The 13,120-nt window shown below is 39.2% G+C and overlaps 1 protein-coding gene across 3 annotated transcripts in view; it reads right to left on the bottom strand.

The window, feature by feature from the left end:
• Positions 1-13,120, bottom strand: part of LOC117408324 (F-box only protein 41-like) — a 74,027-nt gene that overhangs the window by 51,373 nt on the left and 9,534 nt on the right. For all 3 annotated transcript variants that reach the window (XM_059004338.1, XM_059004344.1, XM_034013220.3), the window contains exon 2: positions 9,700-10,736. In XM_059004338.1, the coding sequence (XP_058860321.1) occupies positions 9,700-10,457 (758 nt within the window). In that variant the 5' untranslated portion in view covers positions 10,458-10,736. The remainder of the gene's footprint in view (positions 1-9,699; positions 10,737-13,120) is intronic.

Consider the following 13,120-nt stretch of genomic DNA (forward strand, 5'->3'; position numbering starts at 1 on the left):
CCTGATTGTCAAGTGCCAGATGAGGCCAGACAGGCTGGGCCTCACCTGCATGGTTAAGTAGCTTGGTAAAATGCAGATGAACAGAGGGCAAAATCAATAAACTGATAAAATGATTTTTTTTTTAAAAAAAAGAAAAAAGAAAAAGCTTTACTTTGTACTGTCTGTACTTTGCTACCGACAGCAAACCTGATAACTGTGTTTATATTTGGAAGCGTCTTTGCCTGCCTGCCTGAAGGCAACCCTTTCTTTGCAATTTCCAGTGTTTTTTTTAATCACGTTTGAAAGCCTGACAAGTAAAAATTGTACACCCAGTGTTGACCTAGAGTTATCTTCTATATTTCTTGTCCATCCTGGCTACTCTACAAGTACAATGGATTTTTTTCTGTGAACAAAAAACAGAAATTGTGCCAATATAAAACTAATAAGAGATGCCTTAGCTGCAGGAAGGTGCAGAGGCAATGGTGAATGAAAACACAAAAGGCAGGGGAGTCTATTCAATTGATTCAGACTGTGGCAAATGTTAAATTTGGACAAAATGTGGTCATTATACTAGACATTTGTAAAGACAGAAATACACAAGAAACTCTCACACAATGTTAGAGATCTCTCAAAGTGCCCCCGTTTTTTTTAATGATTTAAATAAACAGCATTTAGATCCCAGTGTATTTAATGAAAAATAGTAAAATGTTGGTGGGCAATTTGTCATCAAATTAAGTGTAATGCGCATATTTTTCTAAAACAATGGTGTGAAGCACACAATCATTCATTTAAACTAGCATTTTGGAACAAGGAACAGTGTGGCTCTGGTTTCAGCACACAACATATTTAATCCTTAACAAACTGCAGTGCACTTGTCATGTTCTAAATAGAAAATACCACATTCAGTAATAATAGTTAAGAGACCATACTATTTGTGTTCCGCCTTATAACGAGAATACTAAAACTGATTCCAACTCTAGCATTATTAAAGAGAGTGCATGTGGATCAATCCAGGCACTGAATACAGAAAGAACAAAACATAACCAACGACAGTAAGCAACACAAGAAGATAAGCTGGACAAATGGAAGTGGCAGCCATGTACATCGCTCTGCTGTTAATTTGGACTGCTTTTATCCTCATATTCTGATCACTCAATAACTTGCTAACAAAAGTAACCATGTTTCCTCACAATTGGACAAGCAGTTCTCTAGAAGCAGATAGAACTCTAAAGTGAGGTATACATGCTGTGCGGGCACCGACACCATGTCTCCAGGGATCTGCAGGGGAGGAGAACAAGTTTTACTGGGCTGGATTCTTCTAGATCAAACCTTTATTTTACAAAGCTGAGTTATTATGTATTCTACTGCAGATTGTATATTATTATTATTATTATTATTATTATTAATTTATTTGTTTCTTATCCAGGGCGACTTACAGTTGTTACAAAGTGTCACAATACAAGGTATCACATTGCAAAATATCACATTACACAATATCACCTTACATAATATAATGTACGTAGTTCTATTTTTATTATTATTATTATTATTATTATTATTTATTTCTTAGCAGACGCCCTTATCCAGGGCGACTTACAGTAAACAAAAATACATTTCAAGAATCTTCCTATGGAGCTCTCTACTGTTTGTATATATTCAAAACACCACAGAAATAATTGATCACAAAAAATAACACCTTTAAACACCTCCCGTCACTACCCAACAGCAAGACACCCTCATTGCAGAGAAGCTTTACTGGCTCTTCTGTTAGGGGTGCCCATACAGTACAGTGCTTGATGCACACAAGACTCTTTGCGCCCATTTGTGATGGCACCTAAAGAGGAAAACGGATAGGAAATGAATCCTGAACCGTACAGGAAACCCCATAAGAACTCCCACTCTCAGCAGCTTAACAGAAGCCGCAGGGCTGAGTGAACCTGCATCTGGCTCCTTGACAACTTGACTCCAATCCCATCACAGCCCACTGCCTTCTTTAGCAGGCATTTTTTTATTATTATTTTACTGGATGGATGCCCAAAGGACAGTCATGGCTGCTAACTCATGAAAGATAAATGGGCTGAAATTCAAATTGTCTCGGCATAGTGTCAAAAACTGAAGGGGCCATTGTGGAATAAAAAACATTTGTAAATATGTTTGAATATAAAAGTCCTTCCTTCCTGGGCATACACAGAATATTGTCTTCTAACTAGAATGTGTATTGCTCAATCTCATCCACCAGGTCAAGGAATGAATTGTTTGCAGACCCCTCCCTTGTGTGGGGGGCCAGAGATCATAGACTCCCAAAACATTCTGGAGACAACACCTCTGTGCGAAGAAGGGCGATATGGATTCTTATCATACAGACATGAATACAGATGGTTGTCTGTTTGCAGACTCCCTGAGGATTATACCAGATCCATTGATTACAGCTCTGAAGTGCTGGACCTTCAAGAAAAAACAGTTGGAACATGTGTTGCAGCGAAAGGTGATTACTACTGCACCATGAATGCAGAGATTTAAATGCATTAAACTGAAGAATATACTTATGAACCCCTAGATTTCAAACGTAATAAAAAATATGAGGAGTTTTGCTTTGATATGCCATGATAAACTCCAAATGTTACGTTGAATAAGAAATAAAATATAAAATAAACATTTAAAAGTCAAAAACAAAAAATGCAACATTGAATGTGTGACATGGAAAAAATTATGTAAATTAGTACTATTGAACCTTTGTTCGGTAATGTGTTCCGAGCTTTCGAAGGTCAAAATGTACCCTTTGTTACAGACCTAGAATTTTGTAACTTCTGAAGAAACAAAGTAATTTGTTTTTACTTTTAAAAAGGTGTTCATTTATTTTGCGAAGAAATAAATAATAATAATAATAATAATAATAATAATAATAATAATAATTTGTGTCTGATACTTAAACCACTGATATTAGCATATTTGAACCAGAAAGGTATATATTATTAAGTGAAGCTTTAATCTGTGTATTTTAATTAAATGCATTAACATTCCGGTCCATTTATTCAGCGCGTGTCAGGCGTGTCAGGTCCAATTTATTTTCACACACGCAGTTTATTTTAGACGCGCTGTTTAAAAGTATTTTTTTCACAGTAAAACAGGTTTAAAAGGCACTGCATATCAACAGGACACTCAGTACTGCATCTCCAGCCCCGCCCCCACCCCTTGTTCGCTATATTTTTCAAATGTCTCTTAATAATAGTACATACTGATAAATCATCTCTTGATCACTCGTTTTATCACCAAACTCCTCAATAATGTGATCCAAGTCGTTATTATATTACTACAACATCAACATTTTTTTTTGGCTTCTCTCAGCTCCTATCGGTCTCACTCGGCCATTGAACGGTTTTCTCGGCTTTTTCCGCAGAAAAAACGACTAGAGACCTGTTTTTTGCGTCTTTTTGATGATGTCGGTCCATTGGACCGGAAAGGGAAAATTGCGATGTCGGACCAGGTCCGACATAGGACCGCAAAGGGTTAAATTGGGAACCTCTGACTCTGCTTCATTAAGCTACAATATTTTATTGAAATACTTATAACTGTGTAGGATAAAATATACCTCACACCATCTTATTTAGACACAGTATATGCAGTTGACTGCTGCTTTTCTGATCCAACAAAATGTGGCCCAGTGTGTGTCTCACATGTGGAAGTTTTGAAAGAGGCACATGTTGTGGCAAGTATTTATTTTGTATTTATTTTCATTTTAAAATATATATGTGGTACTGTACTTACTTTCAGGTAGTTTCATCAGGAGAGTGAAGTTCTCTCCATCCCTTCAACTCCTTTTTCCTGTCATTAACCAACCAGCTGCTTCCCCTTATGACTGACAAGCATTGTAGCCACTGCTGAAATGAAATTACCTAGGAAATGCAAGTGTAGCAGACTACCTGAGAGAAAGGCATGAAAACGAAGAGCTTTTTTTTAACCTTGTATGACCAAAATGTTTGCTATGTGCTCCTATAACAATAAAAATACTGAAACTTAATAGCGCCTTTCATGAATGCCCCAAAGCACTTCACAATAAAACCATTAAAAAATATGATGGGACCCATCAAAATGCTTTGTAAAAAATCAAATGAAAAAAAATGAACAAGTGTGCTGTTTATTTAATTTATTTTTTTAGTTTGCACTTGAACACAGATTAAATGTCTGTAATGTCTTTAGGCTACCAAAAGCTTCTTGTTTAAATCTTGGCACATCCCAGATACCAGCCTTGGTAGAACTGAACTGGCACCCAGGGACATAGAATTAAAAATGGTGAGAGGGAATATAATAAAGTAACATAACTTCTTTCAAAACTACACATGTGAAATGTGGAGGTACACAACAGGTGTGACTAATGGAATAAGCTAGCTGTAAGCAAGTTTAATTGCACATGCCCCAACCCCCTTTTACCCCCTACTCCCTGTAATACTTTGCAGTTCAGGTGTTCATTATTCCTCTAAGGGGGGCGTGCGTCACAAACATACATATTTTTTCATTGTAAAGAGTGTCCAGAACGGTTTCCTTCCAAATAAAGTCCTCTCTAAATAATGGCAGGCTTAAAATAGAGCCCCCATTGTTTAAGGCACCTACTCTGAAATGCAGGAGGCTGACCAGTTGACATACATGCATACACACAGACACAATCGAATTGCACAGGAAAGCTGGACTTTCAAGAGAATCGCTATTAATAACACAACCAAAGACACCCTTTTGACATTTCATTTATTTGGATTTTGAATGCCAGAGGAAGTGATGAGCTCTTCTTTCCACCAAGCACACGCGCTTCGCTATCCTTGCCCACACTGTAGCCCTAGTTGGTAAAATACATGCATTTGATTATATTTCAGATATTGTAAGATTTTTATTACACTCTGGCATATATTGAATATATCGAGCTATTTGTTCACACATGTAGTCGTTACGTTTGGAGAAAGTCTGGTGAGGCGTACAAAGAAAAGAACACCATACCTACTATCAAGCATGGAGGTGGTAATATCCTTTTATGGGGCTGGTTTTCCTCTAATGGCAAGGGAAAATTTAGTTCCAATACATGGTAAAATGGATTCCATAGCATACCAAAAGATATTGGCCTATAATCTGAAACCCTCCGCTACAAAATCTGGTTTCAAGCGCAATTGGACGTTCCAACACAACAATGATCCAAAGCACACATAAATCTACTTCAGAATCTTTACAAAAGATTTTTCCTATAATTATTTGTTTTCGAGAAATTTTAAGAAATTATAAATTTCCATTGGGGTATGTAAGCTTTTGACTACAACTATGCTTGTTGTGTGTGTGTGCGTGCAGGGGTTGCATGTTGTGTGTGTGTGCATGCAAGGGGTTGCATTGGGTGTGTATGCGTGCAGGGGTTGCATCGTGTGTGGATGTGTGTGGGGGGGGAACTGGGGTGCAGGTTTGGCACGAAGGATGTAGGGGCGGAGGGAGCGTTGGGATATAAGGGGGTGCGTGGAAAATACCAGGAGATTGAGGGAGACAAAAGTGTGAGAGAAGGTTGTGTTTGGGGGAGATTTTATTTCATTTAACTCCAAGTTCCCTCCCCTCACTTTATGATTTTATTTATTTTATTAATTGATTATTGTACAAAAGTAAACGGCTTGAGTCTTTAACTTCATTACTCACAGCTGCAGTCTCATTTCTGTCCCAGAAGAACCTGAAATCAATCTCTCTCTCTCTCATAAATATGGACTGGAGAAGAGGACTATAGTGGAAATTTATTGACCAGAGGGAAGACTATTGTTACCGACAGGGGGCTATAATGCCCGAAGCCGCAGGATTGGATAGTAAATATGACTTTATAAAGCCATAAATATTTGCGTAACCATTTTTGGCACAAATATCTTAGTGCCCTACCTATAATTAAGTAATATACTACTACCAGTGCAACAGGTCACCAACATTTCTGGAGCAAAATAGGTGTGTGATTCACCAAATATTTTGGTCGCAAATATTTATGGTTTACAGTATTTTGTTTAAATATAGCTGATACAGCTAAATACCATAAATAAATAAAAGAAAATGTTTTTAAAGTTCATGCTGCCAGTTTTTTCTTTCTTTTGTAGCATGTTTTGCAATTCATTTTCTGTCACAGAATCACCGTTCAGCAGTTTTTCATTCAGCCATTTTTATCTTGTTTTAGGAGTGGAGGTGAAAAGGGGGCGGGACTGACAGTGATGTGAACATAAAATTAAGCAATTAAGGAAGGTTTTTTGTTTTGCTTATTTCTATAGTTTTTTCCCTCTGTTTGTAATGTTATATTTATCAGTACTCTATGAATGTTCACAGTGTATCCTTTCTCTCCCTCTCTTTATATATAAAAGCAGTGTGTTTTATTATGCAAGTGATCTACAGCTTGGTGTTTCCCATGTCAACAATATGTATAGTGTCTCTTGACAAAATGGATATTGATTGATAGATCCCCTGTCATGCTCATTTACACACCACCCATCAAGAGATGACAAGGGGGGCATTAAGATGGGATACAGGTTGTCCTGTTCCCTCTGTCTGCTAAACATAACAGTTGATTTATGTCCAAGACTAAGTGGGTGTGATTAGGTTTCCAAGGGGAATATTGCAAACATCATGAAACAGTGCTGCCAGTTGTCATAATTGAAATGTTACTTCAGGTGAAACCCGGTGATTATGAGAGATAAATGGTTATTCCAAATCCGGACCCTCGGTGCTCACCTATTAATTCGCCGTCCTCAAGCCATGTCATAAAGCTTTACATTGAAATTAAAAGTGGTATTAATGGACCTGTGCTAGACTTTTGCAGTTTCAGTCATAACTGAAGTGAGCTGGTACAGGGTCACAATGCAGCATTTCATTGCCTGTTGTTGTTTTGTACAGCATTAACCTACATTTTTTCTAAAATCGAATTTATTTCTTGTGCTGCACTGATAAAATATACATCTCACTTCAGGAAATAGTGGCAGATAATGATCGAAGCAGGACATAATAGGGTAAGATCAAGAACAGATAAGAAATTAGACATTTAAAAAATGTAGATGATATAAACTAACCCCTAAATGTGCTGCTTTATGTATCTGATAAGAGAAAAAAAAAACCCTTGAACATGTTTACCATTCTATAAGCTTTAAAATATTATTATAAAATTAGCATTCATGTTTCTCCAAGCCAAGCTGAATGATGTACAGTCAGAGACTCCATGTTTCCACTTCACAATCTCTCATATTCAGCACCTTTATAAGGCTCATTCTAGTGAATGTGGTTATGTCAGTTATCCATTTTTGAATTGGGTTACCAGGAGAGAGAGGATAATAATGAAATAAACATCATAGCTGCTGGAAGTGCACATAAAGATACTGTACATTGGACGTGTGCACAAAGCCACCACTACGTTACTGATGCACACCTACAGCATCTTGGGATTTTGCTTATACATGGAAGATATTTTGTATTAAAAGCTAAGCTGGCCAGCTACTGAAGACAAGGTAAAAGACCTATCTGCTTAATTAGAAACCCATGTTCAAATCACATAGGTTAGGACACTGGCGGGATTACGGGGGGGGGGGGGGGGGGCAAGGGGAGCAGTTGCCCCTCCACTTTTATAGGTGAGGAATAGGACTATGTAGTCTAGAAGGAAAGAAAGTACCGTAGAATAATTATATCACATATTTGTGTGTAGTTATTTTGATTTACCACTAGAGGCGTAATGGCAAAATAGACTATTTGTATAAACAGTCCTATTGTCTTTCTTCACAGTAACTCAGCTCCTGTCCAATGGGAAGGGGTACGAGAACTTTCAAGTAACAGCTTGAAAGTACTGGTTATTTAAACATGGCTAAATGCACTTATACACTGGATTCGTATTTCACGAAACATAGTAAAATGAACAATTACAGAGACAGCCTTCAAGATGAGGAAGAAGCAGAGACCTCTGCTGTGCCAGTCACAGAAGAATGGCCCCAGTGTCAGAGCTGGACATGAACACAAAAATTGCCGTGCATTTGGTGGAGGTGGGTGCACAGAGGATTTTCTAATTGGAAAAAGGCAACTGTAACGATTGGGCCAATGGTATAATGATGCTGGACGGGGCGGTCAAGCCAATGGTATAATAATGCTGGACGGGGCGGTCAAGCCAATGGTATAAGGATGCTGGACTGGGCGGTCAAGCCAATGGTATAATGATGCTGGACGGGGCGGTCAAGCCAATGGCATAATGATGCTGGACGGGGCGGTCAAGCCAATGGCATAATGATGCGGGACGGAGCGGTCAAGCCAATGGTATAATGGCATCGATTACCAACTTTCACTTTCTGTTCCCTTGCCTCCTGTTGCGGTGAGTTCTAATACAGTGCAACATGCTTTCTAAAGCTTTGCAGTCCTCCATCCTCAACTATGCTTCTGTCAAGGACATGGCTTGCGCTACTGTGGAAACAATAGTGTCAACGAAAACTGAAGTTTTTTCTTGCCATTGTGGAGGTATGCAAGTGACATCTGCGCACAGAATAACTATCAAGGCCCACAGTTGCCAAGGCAAAGATTTATTCATGAAAAAGTTGAACTGAAGCGGTTCAAGATTTGTGCCGAACAGAGTTTTGGATAAAACTGCAAATTAAATAAAAGAAAAATTGAAGGAGAATGATATGGAAGCACTGACTGCACTAAACAATATCTTCTAAAAGTGTCAAGGAGTCTCATTTGGATTTGATCTGCGAAAACTACGGTATTTGTAAGGAGGAACTGACAGCAGAGCTGGCTGTATTCAGTAAAATGCGTGAGCACTGCATCGTGTGAATGGAACATTTCCTGTCTTCATCGTCTTAAAAACTACTTGCCCCTTCACACACACACACACACACACACACACACACACACACACACACACACACACACACATATACACATTTCGGTCTCAAATCCTGCCCATGGGTTAGGGAGAAGTCCTGTTCTTCCTTGCTTCAGCCGGGGGTGGGCATTGCAAAGCGGTACTCAGAAGAGCTATCCTGAACAAGCATCTTAAAATAAGCAAACACTGCCTGCGGCTACAAGTGCATCAACAGAAGCATCGTTATGACTCTGAAATGGGTCTTTTAAAAGCCTTGTGTAGCCTTATGTCTAATGATAATTATATGGTTTTAAAAGGAAATATTGCCTCAGACACTAACCTCATTTGAACTGCTTTAGTGCAAACCTCATCTTTGATAGTGCATCTTGCATTCCTAGAGACACCATTGCATATTCTAAATGCAAAAAACACAATGCATTGTTCTTTGTCCTAGTTTCTCCCAGGTCATATTACAGTGACTCATAACAAATGAAGTACAGTACCATAACACAAGCACAATAAATAATGATAGTGCTACTTCACTGCAGTAATCCATACAGCATGTCTATTGATGTCGAGGTTATAAAATCAATAGACGTACAGTATGCAACCTTTTGATTATTGTATGATTGGTTGTTGTGGCAATTTAATTTGTGTTAATTGTTTAGAAATCTATTAATAACAACAAAACCTGCTAGAATATATCTGGGCTCCAATAATTAGATATTTCATTTCCGTCTGTATTTTATTAATTGCTCTTATTGCTCTTATAGGAACTATAAATACTCTAGGAAGGGTTGTATATCTTGACATATGTTATCGGCCAACCCCTACTTACTCGTGAGAACATACTTGGGATGGATGAGCTCAATTGTTAATTGTCAACTCACTGCTGCTTCCTGTTGAGCTCCTGCTCCTTGGAAACCAGGTCCTGCTTGAGGTTGGCCAGCATCTCGACAGAGACGTCCACTTGGCGGGAGAGCTCGGATGCCTTGTCCTCCAGATCCTGCTTCTCCTGGCCGAGCCGCACACTCTCCTGCTTGGCCTTCTCCAGCTCCGAGCTCCTCTTCTCCAACTCCACCTGCAGACGGCCCACGCGGGCCGTAATCTTCTGCTCAACCTCCTCCGAGAGCTTTTCCAGCCGCTCGTCCAGCTCCAGCTTCTCAAAGGCCCGCACCTTCAGCCGGGCCAGCCCTTCCTCGTAGGCGGCCTCCACTGCGTTTGCGGCAGCTGTAGCTGCTGAGATGGCAGTGGAGGTGGGAGTGGAAGTGGGAGGAGTGGTGGAGGTCATTCCTTTCTTGACAAAAATCTCGCTCAGGGGAATCTCTACATTGGGTATGTAGCGAGCAGCAGCTGCAGTCAGGCCCAGGTCATCAGCACATGGCAGGTCGAAGGGGTAACGGTGTTCCTTGGCGCTGAAAGAGGTGCTCTCGAAGACGTCCTTTTGGCCGCCCACAGGGCTCAGCAGGGGCCCATCAGACACCAAGGGGACGAGGGTGGCGTCGCACACACTGTTGGACTTAGACAGGACGTAGAGGGTCTCGTAGGTGTGGTTGTACTCCAGGTGGGCTCTCAGGGAAGACAGGCTCCGGAAACGTTTGTGTTCTCCGCAACGCGGACAGCGGTAAGGTAGGTCCAAAGAGGCCATTCCTCACTCACGATCAACCGAGACGCCAGCTGCTCAGCGCACTTTCCAAGGGGGGCAGTGCTCCTCTCATTGTGAACCAAGGCAGCATGGTATCAGGATAGTCCAGTGAAAACCATGGCCATTGCCCACATGCTGAGAAATCATCGGCAACACAAATTATTAGTATTGTTTTGTTTTTTTTAAAAAAAGGGGGGTTAAAGGGGAGCAGACTGGAAGTAATACTGTCCAGTTCCGTCGATGCTTGCTAATGGAGACGAGTCAATCTCTTTCTGTTACATCCTGGAAGAAAAAGAGATGGACAGAGTGAGAATCATAAATATTCGCACTCTTAATTTAAACACCTGTAGATGATATTGTGTCATAGAATAGGTTACCTGACACCCAATTTGGTCCTGCTTTTAGACTGAAGCACAGGACTTGACAGATACTTATTTTTATATATTAACTTTGGTGTGCTGCGCTAGCCTTTATTTCACATTTCTACAATATTAATTCCAAGACAGAAACTTCAGGAACTGTGCGGCCATCTTAATGATCAAATGGGCACGGTTATTTGTAATGTACCTGCCAAAACATCTGCAGCCTTTTAAAAAAATAAAAGGTTTTGAGTATTACTGGCAGAGTCCTATTTGAAGTCAGGTCTGTGAGTTTTCAGTGAATGTGAGAACAAAGGATAATGACAGGCCAGTCCTCATCTCTAACCTTTAAGCTACACAGCATCCAGCATTTTTTTGATGAAGTGACAAAACAGAGAGAAATAAAAAACGCCAAAATACTTCAGAAAAAAGCCTGTAAAAAAAGGCCTTGGTGACAGCTACAAAACACCCACACAGTGTAGAAGAACAACTTAATTAGCTCTGGCTTGCCTTTACATTCAATAAGCACAGGCGTTACAAAGAGAAAACCTGCACAGCCCATCTGGTACATCCCTCTCTTGCCAATTTTTCCAAACTGCACTCAAATATATTGTTTATACAATCACACCTTGTCACAAATTTATTGCACAATTAACATAAAATTGCACTGTACTGAAAATAAAATAACTGTAACTACTCTTGTAGACAATGCATTAAATCGTGTATCCATTGATCACAAGTGTAAAGATCATTGTGCAGCTGCTGCATGACTTCTATAACTCTATTACTCATCGCTTAAGAGCATTTAAAATAATATCCAGATTTATCATTAGTTTGCACTTACTCAACTAAAGGAATCCTCACACTCAGAATCTTGCATGTAAGTTTTACATTTGGAATGTGGAAGGACATGTACAGTAGATACAAATTATTAAACCACAAAACCAAGACATCCTCAAGATCTGGGTACTGAGCAAATGGGAAACGCTGATGACTTGCATTCAGTTTGCTGTTCATAGGCCTGTATTATTGTACTCCGGTCTTCCAGAATGGTTGACAAAGTATTTGCGGGAAAGTTGAAATGCGCAGCAACATCTTTCCTTTTCTTGCACGGAGGTGCATTATCCACCGCCTTCAACGCACATTTTTTTTGCGCTGCTTCATGGAAATTCTTTTGATACGTGAGCACTATGGCAATTTGAAATGCAGCATAGGATCAGTAGTCCCAAAACAGCTAAAATACAGACCAGAGATGGTAACCCGGATGCAAGTTAATACCTTTCCATATATCTTTTACACTGTTCGAATTAGGCCGATTCCTTTTATTCATAGTTTTTTTCCCTGGGGGCTCCAAAATAATTTGCACAAACAGTTTGTATTTGTATTACGTGAACTCGTATTATTATTATTATTATTTTCCATAAGCGACTGCTGAATTTGGCCAGGACCTTATAAAAAATATAAATATAAATTGCGTAGTATCAGAAAATGTTTCTAATCAGAGTTTATTTTAATGAGAATTGACTGGAATTCCATACATCTTACCCATTTTGCACATCCATTAGCTAGGTAGGTCTCAAGTGCTGTTTTGAAAGAAATAGACATTTTAAAACAGACCTCTGGTAATACACAAAGAAAGTTCTCAGCTTACTTGCCTTGAAAGTAATAAAACCTGTGTTTCTTTTAAAACTGCACATTTCAGACCTGTATAATGAATGGAGGTCCATGGTGGGGAACATCTATGGAACTATTTTGTTAGCTGCAATTGATTGAATAATAATTGCAATGAGTTAATGATGTTCTAGTATTAGGATTTCTATATTTTTCGCTATTGATACTCTATTGCATGGTGTGTAGCAATTTGATCAGTTGAAGGGCGTTTAAGGAAATATTTTATTTAAAAAAGGTTTTATGAACTAAGAACTGTATTTAGTTCATAAAAATAATAGCCCTTTACAAAACAGTCCTTACATTTCTGTGCTTTGGCCTCTTTAAAGCAAGTCATGGTAAAAAAAAAAAACTGTGCAGAGATAAAAGTTGGCTACAATGGGTTTCATGACACTGACACCTGTAACATGTTATTAAAATCGTAGCAGAGTTAGAAAACATGGAAGGTTGGAGAGACATGCAATGAGATGAACAATCTGTCACTTAGACCTGTTTCTCTGTACCTTAACTATAGGGCTGCTGATTGCCTTCTCAAATACTCTTCAACCACAACCACATGTCTGAATACAAAGCAGCCAGTTTAATACCAGTTTAACAATTCATACATCAGTGACTCACAGTTTTTATAATTTCCTATGA

Source organism: Acipenser ruthenus, chromosome 2 (assembly GCF_902713425.1).
Source record: "Acipenser ruthenus chromosome 2, fAciRut3.2 maternal haplotype, whole genome shotgun sequence".
Lineage (NCBI taxonomy): Eukaryota > Metazoa > Chordata > Actinopteri > Acipenseriformes > Acipenseridae > Acipenser > Acipenser ruthenus.